Source organism: Zea mays, chromosome 7 (assembly GCF_902167145.1).
Source record: "Zea mays cultivar B73 chromosome 7, Zm-B73-REFERENCE-NAM-5.0, whole genome shotgun sequence".
NCBI classification, from domain to species: Eukaryota; Viridiplantae; Streptophyta; class Magnoliopsida; order Poales; family Poaceae; genus Zea; species Zea mays.
Window position 1 is genome coordinate 25,033,641 of NC_050102.1, and position 21,201 is coordinate 25,054,841.

The following is a 21,201-nucleotide window of genomic DNA, read 5'->3' on the forward strand; positions in this document are numbered from 1 at the left end:
CTCGAGCTAACAAGACACTCATCTACACAGCCACCTATACAGGCTAATTGTGAGTCGTGTGATCAACTGATCATAACATGGAGGACAGGTTCCATTTCCATGCATGTGGTTCTTGCCAATGCAGCTGCTCTCAGATTTGAAATGCACAAGTACATACTTACCTTGCCTGCAGAGGATGATATCAGTGGACAGGAAACTAACTACATTGTTTCTTCTCCATTTTACAAGGAAGGAACAAGCATTAGGCGACGACCGTCTCGACTGCGGGAGAGGGGAGTGCCCCTCGAGTATCCGCAGGTCTGTTTGGTAACTGTGTTGTTTCCTGCTTTCTGTTATTCATCAGAGATCATATGGTTAAATGGCATGCGTATACAGAATCGAAGATATCATGAGAAATTATTTTGTTTTATTTATGTTCTCCATTTGTATGCTTTTTTTGTTTCGTCGCTGTAAAAGTGTGTCCAATTTTAGTACCCTGTCTCTGATATATATGGACTATTTCATCCATTCATCAATTCAGGGATCCAACACTTGGACACCGACATTCGCATAACTAGGAACATCGACCGGGGGGAAAAGTAAGGAAAGCTGTGCTGGTGTAGGAAGCAACAAAAAATCAGATCCGTTCTAGCTCTGTTCATTTTTATTCTTTTTTTCTCTTGGGAACTTCATGTACATATATATATATAATAGTTCATCAGGAGCCACAGGCCAAGCGGCGAGACGAGGCGGTTTGGAACCGCCATGGCAGCGGCAGCCGCCGACTTCCGATCCCGCCGCAGCTGCGGCCGCCATGTCCACCTGTACCCACTCCACCTGTGCCCACTGGTTCGTTCTTGGCTCCGAATTTCTTTCCCATCCATCTCCCTTGTGCTTCCTGGTCCCTTGTTGTACATGGGTCACCGTGTATGTGATGCGCTTGAACTGGTAGGCTTCTAAGTGAGACTTGTCTGCATTCTGCTCTTCGAAAGCCATCATATCCTCTGTAGCAGTCCCTGGTTGAAGGTTGGTTTCATATTTACTTCCTTGATTAGCACCATTGCAGCTTATAGAAAGTAAAACACTGGCTGATGGCAAAGTCAGATCCCCATGAATATGGTCCTTTTCCACTGACCCAATATTTGTAGAGACAAATGGGATGATTCCACCAGGCTCATGAAATGAACTCACGATATACCTCCTCATCTAGGATGAGTTGATCCTTAAACCAAACACCCCTAATACTATCTATGCCTAGATCTGCCATGATTTTTTATTCAAGCTACGAAACAAATTACAAACCATAATATTGTTTTCCTGATAGTTTATCCTTTTACATCACTAAACTTGATATTTCATTACAGAATGGAGTTCATTCCCTCTGTCCAGCTGTATGGTCAAAATATAGGAGATGGTCAATGGTACTTGTTTTTCTTGCTAAAACTCTCAATGCGAATGTGAATGATGTCAAATTGAGACATGACCTAAATCGAACATATCCTATCTGTATTAGCTCGTGAATGATAGCCTTTTGGCGTGGGTATGCCACAACTCTACATTGCAGCTAGAGATGGCAGAGGAATGCCTTCTTCAAGCAAAGGACTTAAGTGGCTTGTTGCTACTGTACTCATCTCTTGGAGATGCTGAAGGAATTGAAAAGCTTGCTTCTTTGGCAAAAGAACACGGAAAAAACAATGTTGCTTTCCTCTGCCTTTTTATGCTTGGTAAAGTTGAAGATTGCATACAATTGCTTGTAGACAGGTAAATCTTGTTTGCTGTGATTAAATCCTTGTTTTGGTGCTCTTCCTTTGAGAACTAAACATTATCTTGTGTATTCTGCAGTAACCGTATACCTGAAGCTGCATTACTGGCACGTTAATATCTTCCTAGCAAAGTACTAGAGATAGTGGCAATTTGGAGAGACGACCTGAGTAAAGTAATTTCTTAATGTTCTCATCTTAAGTCTTCTTTCTGAAAAGTGTCGTGTCATTAGAAAAACTGCATGCTATTATCTTATTCTTTTTGTCTGTATGCAGATTAATCCAAAAGCTGCAGAGTCTCTAGCAGATCCTTCTGAATATCCAAATCTATTTGAAGACTGGCAGGTTGCTCTAACTGTAGAAAAAAGTGTTGCGTCTCAGAGGTACACAGTATCACACAAACTACTACATTTTGTTCTAGAATATTGCTTACCAGAAGTTAAAAAAATACATTGAATCTCAGAAACTTCTTATTAAATCCAAGGAGTAATGTACTAATATTTCATTGCATCTGCTCTGAGAACTGAGTCCTGACCACCTCACAGTTTTTGACCAAGTAAAAATTTTGCAATAACATGTCTATGTGCAGGGGCAATTATCTTCCTGCTGACCAGTATGATGCTAGGGTCCCCCTGGACACTGTGTTCACAGCTTCAGTTATGAAGATGTATCTCAAGGTTTTCAACTTCTTGTGGATGCAAAGTGAGCTTTGTTCTGGAAACTCAATTTTTTATACAACATCTTCTATACCTTTTAAAACTGGATGCCTTTTCCTACTTTGTTCAGTATGAATCACCAGAAGTGCTGGCAAATGAATGCCGGCGCCCCTTGTGTCCAGCTCCCCTGTTCGATGGGCTTCATGCCCAGTTTCTTCTGCTGCTTCCGTTCTACTTGTCGAGGCATCACCTCCAAGATGAAGCTGCCACCGTTCCATGTCGAGGCGCACACCTTGAGTATCAGGAACACCACGTGCATCCGGTAGGACAGGAATATAGGGACCGTTAGGGCCATTGTTGCCACTGTGAACAGCGCCTGGAGCAGTATGTACATGACCTGCCGGTTCCGGTCACCCAGCAGTCCGCTCAGCCTCCACCAGATGTTGTTTGCTTTCTGTGCTTTCTTTGAGAGCTCTCTGACAAACCGTTCATAAGATAAACATTGAGTTTTATGTTTTTTCATCGGAACATTTGGTTCTATGTTGGGATCAAGGATATTCGGGATTCGGGAATACCAACAGTTACTCGAACCAGTAGGAAACAAGGACTCATGAACCCAGGAAATGCAAGTGGGCAAAATGCAAAACAGAAGGCACACAACGCATGACAAGAGTTTTTGTATACAAATTCAGAATCTAACTCAACCATCCAAAGTACATTAATGTAAATGAGACAATCATTACTGCAAGGAACTATATTTTTTTCCTTGTTGGTTGGGAGCCAGCAAGCAACTTGGAGAAGGCCTCAACACTACCCTTGATGCTTGAGAGCAGCGTAAGCATTGTTACGACTTTGTATCCAGTAATATCAGTCTCCATATGTGATTACATCAAGGCCAGGGATCTCAGGAACTCAGTCACCGGGTTCATCTATGTCTCCCTCCCTGGTTTAATGCCTTTTCCGTGTTTATTCTAATTACCTAGCGTACGTAAATTTGTGGTGTGCGTACATGTGCATAGTGTTTGGGTGGTTCCCTTTGTATCCTTTCCCTTCTTTAAATGATGATACACGACTCTCTCGCGTGTTCTGGAAACTCAATTTTTTATACAACATCTTCTATACCTTTTAAAACTGGATGCCTTTTCCTACTTTGTTCAGTATGAATCACCAGAAGTGCTGGCAAATGAATGACCCGGTCCTGATAATACTGTTAGCCCCTTTTTTCAGCATCCAAATTTTTTTACTCTTCTTAATTTAGTAATAGCATCTCCCTATCTGTTGACAGACTGCTTCCTTGTATAGGTGATGTTTCATCTTTCATCCATCCCATGTACATATGTTCAAGATGGCGCCATTGGTTCCTCGGCAGAATGGGATGCAAAGGTTCGAAGCATTAGTGATAACCCCTATGCTATTATGTTACTGTCCAATGTCCTTTGGAAAATACCAGATCGCGCCATTTCCCATGACACATCACCTTTGACTATATATGCTACCAGTTCAATAAGGTATATTATTACTTTTAAATGTTTTACATATGATTTTAACTTGTTCATTCATTCAAGTAATATCTTTTCCAGCAATATTTGAAGTATGTACTTGGCTATTATGGAAGGGTAATTAATATCTTCTATCTTCTCTATGAATGTTTGAAGCAATATCAATCTGGAACACAATATGCTAATGGATTTGCAGTGGAGGATATTGAACGATAATCTCTAATCCTATGTGGTAAAGCATTTTGCTGATTCAGCTATTGTGAAAGATGCACATATTGGCTTACTGCTATGACAGACCCGATATTGTTTGAAAGAGGAGGCCTCCCGACTCCAGGATGGTAAAGTCAGCTTATTACTCTTCGTTTCCTCTGGTTCTGTAAAGATCTTAAATTCCTTCCATATTGTGTATTTCAGGATTCTGGGCTTTGGTGGCTCCACTGTGTCATTGTTTGCCCAGGTGGAAATCATGATGTCCTGCTTAGAAATCCACAGTGCTCTACTGTCCATTGACTATGGTGCAGTAATCTCTTCCAATAGGTCCACTCTGTGCAGAGTGCAGTGAACAATGAAACATTGGAGGACACGATACAGAAAGGCGTCAACCGTCGACATTGAGAAACTGAATCCTGCCTTTCTTTTCATGCGGGAGCTGCCAGAGCTTCACATGGTTTCACTGTGAAGACAGGTGCGGAGGTCCCTCTTCACCATGGATTTATATAGAGAGTAGAGGGCATCATAATACTTCACATCTCAATGTATTTTACCATTATATCTTGACTCCGTAGCAACGCACGGGCATACACCTAGTCCCTACTATAAGAACCAAAGCTGGTTACGTTTACGTTGCCCATACCACAGAGCTAGAGAGCTAAGAATTTCCCCATGGCGGCCTCTCTTCAAGCTCTCGCCTGCGCCATGCTCCTCCTAGCCGTCTCCCCGCTCGCTTGCACGGCCTCCAAGACGCTGCTGCAGGACAGGTGCGAGAGCTATGCGGGTGGCGACCGGAGCAGCTACGACTACTGTGTCTGGACGCTGCGGCGCGACAACAAGAGCGCCACCGCCGACGAGCTGGGCCTCGCCGTGATCGCGGCGAGGATGGCCAGGGCGACGGCCAAGGCCACCGGGGTCAAGATCGCCTGGCTGCGGGCCAACGAGACGGTCCCGGTGCGGCGTGACTGCCTGGCCGCTTGCGCCAGGGAGTACGCCGCCGCCGTGCGCCGGCTCGGGCACGCCGCGTCGGCCGCACTGGCCGGGAAGCTGCAGCACGCGCAGACGCTGCTCGCGGAGGCCACGGGCGCCCCCACGCTCTGCGACGCCGCGTTCGCGGCCGCCCGGCAGGACACGCCGCTGACTGACGCCTACCTCGGCCTCGACGACCAGATCGAGTTGGCCATCGCCATCTTGCCGGCGCCGCGGCCGTCGCTGCCGGCTAGGACGTGATGTGAACTATATGTATAAAGCGCTATTCATCGGGCGCGTTGTTTTTTTTTGTATGGATTGGAGTAATAAAATAATTGACATGAGTGGGTGCTTGGTTTGTAGGGACTAATTTTTAGTCACTCTATTTTAATATAATTTAGTTCCTAAATTATTAAATACGAAAATTGAAATAGAGTTTTAGTTTCTATATTTGTTAATTAAGGACTAAAATAAAATAAAATCGATGAATAAAAATTAGGGCATGTTTGGTTCGCTGTCTAACTTACCACACTTTGACTAACTTTTCTGCATAAGGTTAGTTCTTCAATTCAGACAATTAACATTAGGGAAAGTGTAGCGTAGTTAGCCACTAACCAAATATGTCTTTAGTCCCTGTAAACCAAACGTTTTATTTCATGTGCGTCAAACGTTTTATTTCGAGTTGGCCATAGCCATCTTGCCGGCGCCGCCTGCTAGGACGTGATGTGAATTATATAGTATATATGTACGTATAAAGCGGTGTTCATCGCGCGCGCTGATTTTTGTATGGATTTGAGAAATAAAATAATTGACATGATGTTATTGTTCTTTCTCCTCCTTCTACACTAGTTCAAAAAGGCTCAAAGCTAGCATGCGGAGCGATATATTTTTACAGATGGATTCAGTTATCAACCGTCGGTACTATTTTTAATGGTGTTTCCTTAAAAAACTACCACTATAAATTGTATTTTTACATGCGATTTCTTAAGAAAACCGCCTGTAAAAATCTATAATTTTTAGTGACGGTTTTCTTAAGTAACCATCTGTTCCTTAAGAAAACCACCTGTAAAAATCAATAATTTTTAGCGGCGGTTTTCTTAAGTAACCGCCTGTAGAAATCGACTGCCACTAGAAATCATTTTTATCCTTAATTTTTCAAGTTTTTCAAACGACTTCGTATGACAAAACCACCAATATAAAAATTGTAGATCTCTAAAAGTTATGAAACTTTGTAGTTGACAACTTTTTTTATTAGAATTCATTTCGGTTTTTAAAAATTGAATCTAAGTATTTCAAATTTAAAATTCAAAATTTTGTAAAGATGAAAAAAGTGTCAAAATGAAAGATGTAGAACTTCAAAAGTTACTAGGTATGTGCCCGTGCGTTGCGACGGCACACAAATTATTCGATACAAAGTTAGTGTATAATAATTACATGAAAACAATAAATATATATTATAATCAACTACAAACTTATCTATTGACACGAACACTAAACATGACATCGATGTTTTTTCAAGGCTTCACCAGAAAAAAAAAGATCAATTGGAAAACAAGGAACATAAATGTGAGTGGACCTGAGTGGTAAGTAGCTGAGCAAATATGGCCTTCACATCGCTAGAATGGCTGATGTACACTTCACCATCAATGCGCATAAAGTAAACTTAAACAACTTGAACTCCATGGCACTCTGAATTTGACCAGGTAATGGCGTTTTGCTATCAGGACTGAGACAGAAACTCGGCATACCACGGATACAAGTAGCTGTGCCTACGCGTTCATCGACCAAAACCCCATCTCAGCAATGATGCCTCGTCCTCTTGCAGCTCTCCTTTCCACTGATGCCATCCTCTCCTTCATCGCTCTATTTCCAAGAGCTGCATCATCCCGAGACATCCTACCACTGGGTTCCTCTCTCGAAGTCGAGTCCTAGGAATCCAGCGCCTTACAAATTTACAATCATCAGACGGGACATTCTCCTCTGGCTTCTACGAAGTCTACACCCATGCCTTCACATTCTCAGTATGGTACTCAAAGGCGGCGGCCAACAAGACCATCGTGTGGAGCGCAAACCCTGACCACCCTGTCCATGCCAGGAGGTCGGCTCTAACCCTGCAAAAGGACGACAACATGGTGCTCACCGACTACGACGGCGCAGCCGTGTGGCGAGCTGATGGCAACAACTTCACCGGTGTCCAGCGTGCTCGGCTCCTGAACACCGGGAACCTCGTCATCGAGGACTCAGGAGGTAACACTGTATGGCAGAGTTTTGATTCCCCAACGGACACTTTCCTGCTGACGCAGCTCATCACTGCTGCGACCAGATTAGTCCCCACAACCCAATCGCGTAGTCCTAGTAACTACATCTTCCGCTTCAGCGACCTGCCTCAAGTCTCAGACATATACTGGCCAGACCCTGACCAGAACATCTACCAGGATGGTCGGAACCAGTATAACCGTACGAGGTTAGGAATGCTTACTGATAGCGGGGTGCTTGACTCGAGCGACTTCGCTGATGATCAGGCGCTTGTGGCCTCCGACGTAGGGCCAGGCGTCAAGAGAAGGCTAACTCTTGACCCTGATGGCAATCTCCGTCTGTACAGCCTGAACGATTCAGATGGGTCATGGTCAGTTTCAATGGTAGCAATGACCCAGCCTTGCAATATTCACGGTTTGTGTGGTCCTAATGGCATCTGCCACTACTCACCTAGACCTACATGTTCGTGCCCACCAGGTTATGCGACGAGGAACCCGGGTAACTGGACCGAAGGCTGTGTGGCTATTGTCAACACAACCTTTTGTGACCGCTATGACAAGAGGTCTATGAAATTTGTGAGACTTCCCAATACGGATTTTTGGGGGTCAGATCGACAACATCTTCTGTCGGTTTCTTTTCGAACTTGTAGGTATATCTGCATCAGTGACTGCACCTGTAAAGGCTTTCAGTATCAGTAAGGCACATGATCATGCTATCCAAAAGCTTATCTTTTCAGTGGAAGAACCTACCCAACATCTGACGTGCGAATGATATATCTCAAGCTTCCAACAAGGGTCAGTGTTATTTACCACATTCCTCCTGGAATGATTCTCGACTGATGGATGTACCACATTCAGACATTCTAAACAAATTACCTCATATACACTCCCATGCAGCTCAAGTGGATTACTCCCAGCACGATGATGCAACCTAAGTTACATGTACAACAAGTGAAGGTGAAAAATACACTTCTGTTACCTATGAAGAAACACAGGCCCAGCTCACTACCTATCCACATTTTGGGTAACCATTGAGTGAACATGGCCAATCCTTTCTAGAGACGCAAGAGCGTAATGGGCTGCATTTGGTTGTGCTCTCCTAAACCTTCTCCATCGAGCATAGCTCCTAGCCCAGTACCGCCTCTAGGCTCTAATAGAGCGAACAAACTCCTATGTGGTTCAAGTGGTAAGTAACCACAAATAAGACAATGAAAGAGAAAATTGGTGACTGCAAGAATGATTTCATAACGAAAGTTGGTTTAACTAATCAGTAATAACCAGAATCGAATTTGCAAAAATCATAAAGTAAAATTATAAAAGAATGCCACAATTCACAGAACAGCTTACAATAACAGAGCAAGAAAGAAGAATGATGAGGCCTACATAGACCAAACATCATTGATGATCATACTTTTGAATGATTTCTGTAGGTACAATGTTAGCTCAAGAATTAAAAAAATCATTTTTAGCTTGGAGTCAATACTCCAGATAGTTATACAGCTGAACAAAGGTGAAGAGAATAGAGTTAACTTCTTATGTAATATAGCTGATTGTAACACAAGTAGCCTCTTTTTATGAGTCCTCACACAAAGACAATGTATGCAGATAAACAGAATAAAAACCTTGTTATCTTTAGGATACAATTTTGAAATTTTTGTAAAATATGTCAACGTCCCTTTTAAAAATAGCACCATAATGAAAGAAATGTGTATAAAAAACAGCAAGAGACATCATTTGATAAGCAATGCTGGGCACACCTGATGAGAAAGTGGTTTAAAATTAAACCTGTACTGTATGCACCATTAGGACTGCCATAAAATAAGAATTCTGCTTGTTAGAATATTAAGAGTAATGGGAGGCTGAAAATATGGTTTCATCAGATACAACAATGCACATACCTCCTGTAATCAGGAATCCCAGATTCAGTGCTCATTCCTGCCCCAGTTACTACCATGAGCCTTTTACTAAAAGAGAGAAGGAAATGAAGTTCATTTCATTTAAACTACAGTTCACAAAAATGACAAGTTCGTTCAAATATGGGGGGTCTCACCACTTATCTATAAACTGATACAATAGGTCCACATCTTTAGGGCTTGGAGGATCTAAATCAGGAACTATCCATTTATCTCTCAAAAATTGGATGTAAGTTTCACAGTAGTCCTTAGGTGCCACAGCTGATGAACGGTTATTTCTTGCTTTCAAGGAGCGAAAAGAGCATCTCAAGGAGAGAGGATTTTCCCTTCTGTAAAGTAGTGCATTGTTTCCTGATGTTTTGGAAATTACAGAAATGAGTATACGACCCTAAATGAAACCAATTTCAAGTAGTCATTACAAAAACAAGAATGACATTATAAAAACCTCATAAAGAAAAGTTCCTGTGAAGCAACTTACCTCTAAATCTGAAAGGGAATTAGGCTTACACCTTTTTCCTAATTGATTTTGGTGGTTGAATTGCCCAACACAAATAATTGGACTAACTAGTTTGCTCTAGTCTATAAGTTTTACAGGTACCAAAGGTTCACAATAAGCCAATAAAAAGACCAAGAAAGGGTTCAAACAAAGAGAGCAAAAGATAACCCAAAGGCACCCTGGTCTAGCGCACCGGACTGTCCGGTGTGCCACCGGACAGTGTTCGATGCACCAAGGCACTCGACGATGAACTTGCCACCTTCGGGAAAATCAGAGGGTGCTCCGCTATAATTCACCGGACTGTCCGGTGCAACACCGGACTGTCCGGTGTGCCAGCGGAGCAACGGCTACTTCGCGCGCAACGGTCGACTGCAACCGCATTCAATGCGCTACAGTGCGCGCCAGAGTCAGAGCACGCGCAGTTGGCGCACTGGACAGCCCAGAGGCCCACAAGTCAGAGCTCCAACGGTCAGAACACAACGACTGGCTGACGTGGCTGGCGCACCAGACAGTGTCCGGTGGCGCACCGGACTATCCGGTGCGCCATGCGACAGTAGTCTTCCAACGGCCATTTTTGGTGGTTGGGGCTATAAATACCCCAACCACCCCACATTCAATGGTATCCAAGTTTTCCACCTTCAACATATTACAAGAGCTATAGCATTCAATTCTAGACACTCCAAAGAGATCAAATCCTCTCCCAAGTCCAAAGACAACTCAAATCAATAGTGGCTAGTGAGAGAGTGATATTTGTGTTCATTTGAGCTCTTGCGCTTGGATTGCTTCTTTTCTTTCTCATTCTTCTTGTGATCAATCTCAATTGTAACCAAGGCAAGAGACACCAATTGTGTGGTGGTCCTTGCGGGAACGTTGTGTTCCGTGTGATTGAGAAGAGAAGCTCACTCGGTCTAGGTGACCGTTTGAGAGAGGGAAAGGGTTGAAAGAGACCCGGTCTTCGTGACCACCTCAACGGGGAGTAGGTTTGCAAGAACCGAACCTCGGTAAAACAAATCATCGTGTCTCACTCTTCATTTGTCCGCGATTTGTTTTCCACCCTCTCTCTCGGACTCGTTTATATTTCTAACGCTAACCCGGCTTGTATTTGTGCTTAAGTTTATAAATTTCAGATCCGCCCTTTTCACCCCCCTCTAGGCGACTTTCAAAATCCCACCCACAAACCTTTCATTGCCAGTATGCTGAGGCTACTACTGATCAAGTACACGAAGAAGATGGGACATGGAAATTCAATTCCCGTGCTGGGGATCTTTCAATGGTTTTACTGCTGTTGAAGTTTCTGTTTTCGTTTTAACAAGAAACTGCAGGTGAACTGAACTGACAGTCTTATTTACCATGCCGCTGCTTTGCACTCTGTTCGCCTGAAGAGAGGTTGCCTCGGTGCTGCCAGCAAGTCCCTGAGACTCCCCAGGTAGATCTCAAGCATGCTCATAGAGAAAGAGTAGGCACATGAGCCGTCCTCCAAAGCGCGAGAGAACAGCTCTTGGATCGCTCGAGGCACGACGCTGAGCTTATTACCGTCAGTTCCTTCCTGCAATGCAACCCACCTATCATCAGAAGCACACGCACCGCGGGAAAAAAAGCCATAGATTTAGCTCGAGTTCTGATGGGCGCAATTCAGGTCAAGGCTTCGTCTACTCAAGGGACGCGATCTCACCTCGCCCGAGCCCAGCCAAGGGCGGGAACAGTAGTCCAGGCGAATTCACGCCTCGCCCGAGGGCCTCCTCAAGCAACGGGCGCGCCCTCAACTCGCCCGAAGCCCAGCTCGGGCAGGCTTCGTTGTGAAGCAACCTTGGCCAAATTGCCTCACCAACCGACCGCATCGCAGGCGCATTCAATGCGAGGATCGCCTGACACCTTATCCTGACACACGCGCCTCAGTCGGCAAGGTCGAAGTGACCGCAGTCACTTTGCCCTTCCACTGACCGACCTGACAGGAAAATAACGTCGCTCGCCCCTCTCCGACTGTTGTGCCACTCGCCAGGGTAAGGTTGACAACTGCTAAGTCTAGCCTCAGGCGCAACAGGAAGCTCTGCCTCGCCCGACCTTGGACCTCGGCCTGAGGAGGAGGTCTCCGCCTCGCCCGACCCCAGGGCTTGGCCTCACCCTCAGCCTCGGAAGATGGCCTCCGCCTCGCCCGACCCCAGGGCTCGGCCCTCACCCTCGGCCTCGGAAGGTGGTCTCCGCCTCGCCCGACCCCAGGGCTCGGCCTCAACCTCGACCTCGGGAGGAATCGCGTCCTCGCCCGACCTCGGCCTCAAGAGGAGTCTCTGCCTCGCCCGACCTTGAGCTCGGACCGACCGCGCCACGGAGGATACATCATTACCCTACCCCTAGCTAGCTCAGGCTACGGGGGAACAAGACCGACGTCCCATCCAGGCTCGCCCCGGTAACAAGTAATGATGGCTCCCCGCGTGCGTCCATGACGACGACGGTTCTCAGCCCCCTACGGAAGCAAGGAGACGTCAGCAAGGTCCCAGCAGCCCCGACAGCTGTGCTTCTACAGGGCTCAAATGCTCCTTCGATGGCCACGACACCGCGTACACAGGGCTCTAGCACCTCTTCGACAGCCACGTTGGCATGTACATAGGGCTCTGGCTCCTCTCTACCGGACACGTTAGCATATTGCTACACCCCTATTGTACACCTGGACCCTCTCCTTGCATCTATAAAAGGAAGGGCCAGGGCCCTCATACAGAAGGGTGGTCGCGCGGGAGCACGGGCTGACGAGCAGACTCGCTCTCTCTCTCCCTCGCGAGCGCTTGTAACCCCTACTGCAAGCGCATCCCCCCCTTGGCGCAGGATAACACAAGCCGCGTTCTTCCCCCTTGTGTTCCATCTCGTGCCAACCCATCTGGGCTGGGACATGCAGCGACAATTTCACTCGTCGGTCCAGGGACCCCCGGGGTCGAAACGCCGACACATGTATTGCTAAAAGTGATATAAAAAAATACTACGGTTGTGTTATGACATTTTGAAACGTAGTATTTCAAAATCATGGTTTTGAAATAGTTTATATCCAAAAGATACCCTAAACATGAACGGCACGACGAGCACCTCCACTAGCTAGCGGCGGCGGGGTGCGCAGGCTCTCTGTCAAGATGTGCAACGACGACGGCACGGCGAGCATCTCCCCTAGCTAGCGACGATTCAAGAAAAAAAAGACAAAAGACAGCTCATACCTCGTAAGTACTCACCACCCGGCCCATCTCATGAGCGACGTACCGCGATCGATGACACGCATTCGGCATGGCAGTGACAACATCGGTGCAGCACATTCATGGCTGCCATATATTGGGTCAATTGTACTGGCTATAGGCTATAGCCAGCCAGTTTGTAACGGCATAATAATAAATAAATAAATAATAAATCTGTGTGCTCGATCGCCTCTGTAAAACCATCTAAGAATTTCTGTGTGCCGCCGCTACAAACCAACCAACCAACCTATGTACAAGCAGTATATAAGAAGGGTACGGTACGGTGCCCATACCATAGCTTCGTCTGTATACCCTATATCTCTATAGCCAACACACACACAAATACTCTCCATTCCATTCCATCTCAAAGGATAGAATAATGGGCGGTCTCTCCACCAAGCTTTTCGTGGTCCTCCTCCTGCTCGTTTGTTACACCGGTACGCCTTCGCCATGATATATAAATATACATGCAAAAAAAACATTGTGTAGATTACACATGTTTGTTTGCGTTTTGCAGGGACGCAAGGCGGGCCGGTGACTATGGTGTCGGCGAGGAAGTGCGAGTCGCAGAGCTTCCGCTTCAAGGGACCTTGCTCGAGGGACGCCAACTGCGCAAACGTCTGCCTGACCGAAGGTTTCACCGGCGGCGTGTGCAAGGGCCTACGCCACCGCTGCTTCTGCACCAGGGACTGCTAGTACTGCCTCGTCTCGCCTCGCCTCGGCTCGTGTCCTGCGTGTGCATAGCCGCAGCGGATCAGTAAAACATGCATGCATGCGTTACCGAATATTTGGCAGTACCAGCAAGTTAATGGATTAAATAATATGTAATGGAACAAAGCCTGTTTTGAACGTGGAACTGCTGAGTGCTAGCAGCGCTCGTGTTTATTGGCATATATGAACTCTATGGCGCGTTTGGACTTTGCCGTGCGAGAAATTTTTTTTACCTGTTTTCTTGTGTTTATCGTAGAAAAAAATAAACCGATACACTACCGAATCCAGCTCTTTGCCGAGTGCTCGGCACTCTGCCGAGAACAATTTATCGAGCACACTGAGGACAACGACTGCTATGCAAGCAGTTCTTCTGTGCAAGCGTGCAAGCAAACCATCTGATTCATTAGATCGTGATCCAACCGTAGGTCATATTTAACACTTAAACCCTTACATCACCAGCTCAATAATCTTTATAAAAAACCCCTAACAAACCATGGTTGTATCTGTGGTTGGATCGTAATCTAATGTATTAGATGGTTTACTTGCACGCTTGCACAGAAGAACTACTTATATAACAGTCGTTGCCCACACTGAGTGCCACTCTCGGCGAACTAAAACACTCGGCTCGGACTAAGTAAGTTTGTCGAGAGGAAAACGCGCGGCATAAACAGGCTCTTGGCAAATAAGCTCCTCTTTGCCGAGTGTCTTCCAGAGCTCTAGGTAAAAAGACTGGCAAAGGGTCTATTGGAGCCACATTCGGTAAAGAGTTTGTCGAATATTTTTCTGTGTTTTGTTGAGTACTTAAAGGGGATCGTAACATGAAACACCTTGGATGTTCTAGCCATTGGAATGGGATAACTTTATTAGGGACACCGTACCATGGCTCCACACGACTAGCATTGTTTTAATAATTCACTGTACGGGGTCCCTACATTGTTTTCATTAAAGAAAAAGGGTACAGGAAGTGTAGGGTACGTGGACTTCGCACAGGGAGTCGAGCTAGTTTGGAAAAATGTTTTACAAGGTTCGCAACCAAAGTCTAATAGAAGCATGTGCATCTATAACATATGGGGAGCATTTCTTTCTTGAACACGTCCTTGCAGCTTTCTATTGCAGGGGGATTCAGATTATCGGTGTTTCGAACCTCACTCCGACAAATAAATTTATTGTGTGTGTTTCGGGCTCCAAAGGATGTGTGCATTGGATGCAAGATTTATATTGATTCGGACAAAACGTCCCTACATTCAGTCATCAACGGCTTACACTACCGGTACCATTCATGATCAAAGCTCGTAGTATGTGTTACAAGCAAGGCGAGAGAGGGAGGAGAGGCTCCTAAGTCTCTTGTTTGAGGTGGAGGTGGTTATAAGGTGTAGTCCTAGTGAAGTCTTGCCTTGGCGATGGGGTTTTGATCTCCTGGTCCATCTCCGTCTCGTTGATCTTCTGAATATTGTCTTCCTTGGGGATCATCCGTCTGTACGGGGACTGGCCTATTCCTTTTATAAGCTAAGGAAGGGGGTCGGCTAGCGGTGTCTTCCTTGGGGAGGAGCCACCTAGTGAAGGTAGTATGGACGGCGCAAACATCGAGAACGCCTGGTCCCAACGAGTATCATGCTCCGCAAACCGGCGATCCCACTTGCGTCATGGTCAGCGAACCGTCGAGAGATCTTGTCCAATATGATTTGCGTGTCCGGATTCATGATCACTTGCCAACGACGTAGACGATGTGGTTTGGCAATGGATCAAGTGCGCAGAATACCCTGGATGTCGAAGATCGTCATCTTTGATACCACTTGTTAAGACTATCTCCAGCAACCTCTCTATTCCACTCCTTATTTCACTCCCTATTTTAAACTCCAATCTGTAAACAGTGCAAATCACTGTTATACACGCCCGCATGCGCGATGTTGCTGAAGCTGGCCACCACTACGAGAGATACACAACAAGGAAGATGCGTGGAAATGAAGATGAGAACGCAGAGGAGCAGGTTCAGCGTTGGCAGAGTTGCCGAGTGGAAGTCTTAGGTAGTGTTTGGTTCCAGAGCCTATTCGGATGGAATGCTCTGTTCCAGATTCTGAGTATGGAATGGCTCCATTCTGTGTTTGGCAATCAGAACAGAGTTGTCTGTTTTTCTGTTTGGTTCTAGAGTGAAGTAGAAAGAATCGACTTTATCCTATGTTTAGCATATTCATACAACCATATATATATCACGCAGGAGGCACAGGAAGTCGCGACTAGCGTCGATCGCTTGCCGAGCGCTCGGGTCTGGCTGTTTTTTTGGAACCCAGAGATCCAACATCTTGAGAGAATATTCTAATATTAGAACGGCTACATTCCACTTTGATTCTAACCAAACAGTCTCAGTACTAGAACAGAGCGGTTCCATTCTACTATACTCTGGAACCAAACACTACCTTGGTTGAGGAGCCAAGTAGAACAGAGTTGTTCCATCCCTGATTCTAGGAACGGAGCCGCTCTGTTCTGTGTTTGGTAAGCTGGAACGGAGCGGCTCTGTTTTTTGTTTGGTTGCAGAGGGAGGCGCACGAGCTGCTGCGCACGGATGGGAAGGCGAGCTGTGCGAGCGGGGTGGGAACGGAGCGGCTCCGTCCCATTGATTTTTTTATTGATTTTTTGGAGTGAGATGGTTCCGGATCTGAGAAGAATATTCTTTAATTGGAGCCACTCCGTTCTAGTTAATTTGTAACAAAACAACAACAAAACTGGGACAGAACGGCTCCGTTCTATTTGTCTCTTCAACCAAACACTACCTTAGTTTCTTACCGGTTATTCTATCCTCTCACACACACCAGATACTTATACCATTCAAGCTGGTCGTTTGGCTTTAATTTGTACTAGTTTCTACTATTTTTACAGTGATTTGTCTCTATAAATTAGAGTCACGACAGTTCAAACAACCGTCTTTAATCAGAAGTGAACAGCCAATTACTCTATTGATCTACGTGGGCCCAATTACATTAATTTGTTGATCTACGTGGGCCCAAATACTTTGCTGCTGCTGCTGTTGTTGTTGTCGTCGTCGTCGTCGTCGTCGTCCTCGCGTCTTGCCTTCCTGACCGTCGCGGCCCATCCGGTCCAGTAGCTAGTCCGGCACGCGCTTGGTTTCTTCCTTGTTCGCTGGGTGCATTACCGACAGATTTCTATCTAATTTCTACAAAATATGACGAGACACCAACAATATGGCCGCCGCACGCGCCAACACGTACTCCTGTCCCTCACTACAAAACAATATAATGGACTTTCTAGTGAAATGAAAGTTGCTCTACTGTTCACGAATGAGATCCTAGGAACTATATATTTGCCTAGGAATTCCATAGACCGTAGAAAACAAATAAACCATAGGGAAATTCGTCGTTAGTGTTTATAGAAAAAACACTAACAATTATTACAACAAATTAATTTCATTAAATTATCTATATTGTCTTGATGGTACATTCATTTGAGATTTTAAGCGTAAATGTTTGTTTAAAGATAATTTCACATATGAGAAGAAACTAAAGTATCTAGTAAGTCCTTGTTCGGTTATTACTATGTCTTATGGATTGGAATAAATTGTAAAAAAAATATGAAGGGATTTTGAGCCGTGCGTCGTGCGGGGAAGAGGCTGACTGGCCCGAGCGCGGATAGGCGGCCTGGTTGGGTCTAGTTGATGGACCACTGTTTCATCACCCAAAATGATCCAATAAATATATCCTATGAATAAACTATGGGGAGGAGATGGGGTTCGAATCTAAGTCCTAATGGAAGAAAGGCGGGGGAAACTGGATGAAGCTGTCTAACCAGTAGAACATCATGCTCATATGTTTTAATATTAGATATAAATTATACATATGTATATACGATTTTTTGTAGAATAAAAAAATAAAATCGTGCCGGACCGGACCAGCACTACGGGCCGAGGCTACAGCCCAAGCAAGGCACAACGCTCGTGTCGGGCTGGCTCATACACTATTAAATGGGCCATGCATCGGGCCGGCCCGCCAAACATGACCCATTTGGCCATCTATACCTCCGCACGATAATGATGGTCCTCACCTCAGTTGTCGTCACCTTGTTCGCTATCCTGCTTCTTTTCTCTCTCCCCCTCATGCCTCCGCCTCCACGTCACCCCATTCTCGGAAGAGGGCGTGGGAGCAGGTGCCTCTTCCCCGTATTCGTCTGACACCAACCCCAACACCGACCCGCGCAGTGGCTATTGTATGTCCACGGGGACGTTTCACAGCATGCGCGCACCATCGTTTTCACCGTCGTCGGACGTCCCATTTGTCTTCCCGGCTTTCACCCTGTTCTTCCTCCCCAACCTGCTGCCCCCGCCCACGGTCGCAACCGTGAGCCGATCGACGCTCGTCAACGTGGGTACGGGGCGAGTTGGTCTTGCTCCTAGCCTTTCTCTGTGTGTGTCGCCGAGTAGGACACGGTGGCGCCTGCCACGCATAGGTTATCTTGGCGATGAGGAGTCTAGGTCTGAGATATTGGACAACCAAGGTCTGTAGCGCCACAGCAGTCGGCATATGCTACAACGTTGGTGGTGGTGTTGTGTCGCCTCGGCGGCTCTAGGGCTGGGAAGGCACTCACGTTCTCTCGCCCTTCTCGGACTGACGCCTGGTGCGGGTGCCTCTAGGTTTGGAGCTGCTCTGGTTGTGCTTTTTTCTCTGCTTGCGTGATCTCACCCTACTTGTATCTAGCGGTTTACTACCTATGTCGCCTCCAGATGCTTAGGTCTTCATCGTGTCATTTTCCGGCAACGAACAAGTATGCCCGCCTCTTCCCTTCCCTTCCTGCTCTACGAAACCTTGTAAGTGGGGGAGGCGAGGGATGGGGGTCTCTCATTTGCTACCTATGGTACCCGTTCGATGGCTCGGCATCGCCTGTCTACATGATCTTTTCCTTACCATGGTGTCGACCCGGTATGTCGTATGCTTCTACCACTTCTATGTAAATGTCACCCATCCTTCTGTCATTACAATAATTATTGTGTTGTTCCTATGTTGTTTTGGGTGTTAGTTTTTTGTTGTGCTAAGGAATAAACATAATTTGGGTGTATTAATACTTTATTTATTGTCTACACATGGTTTGTGTTCTTCTGATGATATGGCTCATGGATCCTGCAAAATATGTGTTAGGATTTGGAGATCCATGCGGGCACTACCACAGGGTGCTCGTCCTTGTGTTCTTGGCTCTTGCATGCATTGGGTCGTTTTTGAGACCACATTGGCGCAATGGACTCCATGGTATTTGAGGTTGCTGAATTGGATGGAGCAGCAATGATTTGTCACGCTAACAGTTGAAAGGGAAATGGCCCTAAGTATTTTGGTGATTGAGTGCCAACGCAAGCGCTTTTGTGTTGATCTATGCAATGTGGTAGACAAAGTGCAAATCATGTCAAAAGGTACGTTTCTAGACTTAGTACATTGTTTTATGGACTAATGTATTGTGTCTAAGTGCTGGAAATAGGAAAGATTGAATTGGAAATGAGATGGCTATGTTCTGCCAGAGTCAGCTCGGTCTGGGTGCACCGGACAGTGTCCGGTGCGCCAGACTGGCTCTTGCGAACTCGCTGCTCTCGGGATTTCATCGGCGGCGTACGGCTATAATTCACCGGATTGTCCGGTGTGCACCGGACTGTCCGGTGAGCCAACGGTCGGCCGGGCCAACGGTCGGCCGCGCGAACCGCGCGGGACACGTGGCCGAGCCAACGGCTAGTAGGGGGCACCGGGCTGTCCGGTGTGCACCGGACAGTGTCCGATGCGCCAACGGCTCCAAGGCTGCCAACGGTCGGCTTCGCCAAATAAGGAAGGAAATCCGCACCGGACAGTGTCCGGTGGTGCACCGGACTGTCCGGTGCGCCAGGCGACAGAAGGCAAGAATTGCCTTCCCGGATTGCTCTCAACGGCTCCTAGCTGCCTTGGGGCTATAAAAGGGACCCCTAGGCGCATGGAGGATAACACTAAGCATTCCTTGAGCAATCTTGATCACTCACACTCCATTCTTGCGCACTTGTTCGACATTCTAGTGATTTGAGCTCCGTTCTAGTGTGCTAGCCTTTTGAGCTTAAGTCTGGGTCTTGTGTGTGCGTATTTGCTGTGATCTTTGTGTCTTGTGTGAGTTGCTAATCCCTCCCTTACTCCGTGTTTCTTTGTGAACATCTTTGTAAGGGCGAGAGACTCCAAGTTGTGGAGATTCCTCGCGAACGGGATATAGAAAAGAAAAGCAAACATCGTGGTATTCAAGTGGGTCTTTGGACCGCTTGAGAGGGGTTGATTGCAACCCTCGTCCGTTGGGACACCACAATGTGGAAGTAGGCAAGTGTTGTACTTGGCTGAACCACGGGATAAACCACTATGTCTACCTGTGTTGATTTTCTTGTGGTTATTGTGTTTCGCTAAGACTCCTCTCTAGCCACTTGGCAATACTGTGCTAACGTTTAACCAAGTTTTTGTGGCATTAAGTTCAAGTTTTACAGGATCACCTATTCACCCCCCCTCTAGGTGCTCTCAATTGGTATCAGAGCCGTTCTCTTCAAGAAAGGGACTAACCGCCCGAAGAGATGGATCCTAAGGGCAAGGGGATTGTGATCAATGACAAGGAGAATGAGTCCTTCGTCAACGAGCCGAAGGATGACAAGCCTACCGACTCGAGCTCGGGCCACAGACGCAAAGATGGGAAGAAGAAGAAGACGAGACGCATCAAGGAGATCGTCTACTACAACGACAGCGATGAGTCCACTTCTTCCCAAAAGGACAACGACGACAACGACTACGACAAACGAAAGACGGTTAACTCAAACTTTTCTTTTGATTATTCGCGTATCCCGCATAGCTCAAATGCACATTTGCTTTCCATCCCTCTTGGCAAACCTCCACACTTTGATGGGGAGGACTACGGATTTTGGAGTCACAAAATGCGTAGTCACTTGTTCTCTCTCCATCCAAGCATATGGGAGATTGTTGAGAATGGAATGAAATTCGATAGCTCGGATAGTCCTATATTTATTAATGAACAGATTCATAAAAATGCACAAGCTACTACTGTGTTGTTAGCCTCTTTGTGCAGGGACGAGTACCATAAGGTGAGCGGCTTGGACAATGCCAAGCAGATCTGGGACACCCTCAAGATCTCTCATGAGGGAAACAACGTCACCTTACTCACCAAGATGGAGTTGGTGGAGGGCGAGCTTGGAAGATTCGCGATGATAAGGGGTGAGGAGCCAACCCAAACATACAACCGGCTTAAGACCCTTATCAACAAAATAAGGAGCTACGAAAGCACGCGATGGACGGATCACGACGTCGTCCGTCTAATGCTAAAGTCCTTTACTGTACTTGATCCACTTTTGGTGAACAATATCCGTGAAAATCCTAGGTACACCAAGATGTCGCCCGAAGAAGTTCTTGGGAAGTTCGTGAGCGGGCGAATGATGATCAAGGAGGCGAGATACGTGGACGACGCATTGAATGGTCCAATCAATGAGCCTCAACCCTTTGCCCTCAAGGCAACAAGAAGCAAGGAGGCGCTACCTAGTA

General features: G+C 46.3%; 2 protein-coding genes and 2 pseudogenes across 2 annotated transcripts; all 4 read left to right on the top strand.

Annotated features, from left to right (window-relative positions):
* Positions 1-1,520: 1,520 nt before the first annotated feature.
* LOC103632162 (coatomer subunit beta'-1-like) lies at positions 1,521-2,726 on the top strand (annotated as a pseudogene).
* A 2,017-nt stretch (positions 2,727-4,743) lies between these two features.
* LOC100283882 (pectinesterase inhibitor domain containing protein) lies at positions 4,744-5,440 on the top strand. The gene has a single exon (NM_001156780.2). The coding sequence runs from the start codon at positions 4,777-4,779 to the stop codon at positions 5,332-5,334; it is 558 nt and encodes a 185-aa protein (NP_001150252.2). The 5' UTR covers positions 4,744-4,776; the 3' UTR covers positions 5,335-5,440.
* A 1,278-nt stretch (positions 5,441-6,718) lies between these two features.
* LOC109941038 (putative receptor protein kinase ZmPK1) lies at positions 6,719-8,168 on the top strand (annotated as a pseudogene).
* Positions 8,169-13,240: 5,072 nt separating this feature from the next.
* On the top strand, positions 13,241-13,869 carry LOC100281766 (uncharacterized). The gene is made up of 2 exons (NM_001159453.2): positions 13,241-13,386; positions 13,467-13,869. Exons 1-2 carry the CDS (start codon positions 13,329-13,331, stop codon positions 13,643-13,645), a joined length of 237 nt encoding a protein of 78 aa, NP_001152925.1. The 5' UTR covers positions 13,241-13,328; the 3' UTR covers positions 13,646-13,869.
* Positions 13,870-21,201: the final 7,332 nt, after the last annotated feature.

Bases quoted from the DNA above. Each gene is read 5' to 3' on its own strand.
- LOC100283882 (NM_001156780.2), top strand. From the start codon at position 4,777: ATGGCGGCCTCTCTTCAAGCTCTCGCCTGCGCCATGCTCCTCCTAGCC.
- LOC100281766 (NM_001159453.2), top strand. From the start codon at position 13,329: ATGGGCGGTCTCTCCACCAAGCTTTTCGTGGTCCTCCTCCTGCTCGTT. The intron at 13,387-13,466 runs GTACGCCTTCGC...TGCGTTTTGCAG, and splicing joins CCTGCTCGTTTGTTACACCG to GGACGCAAGGCGGGCCGGTG.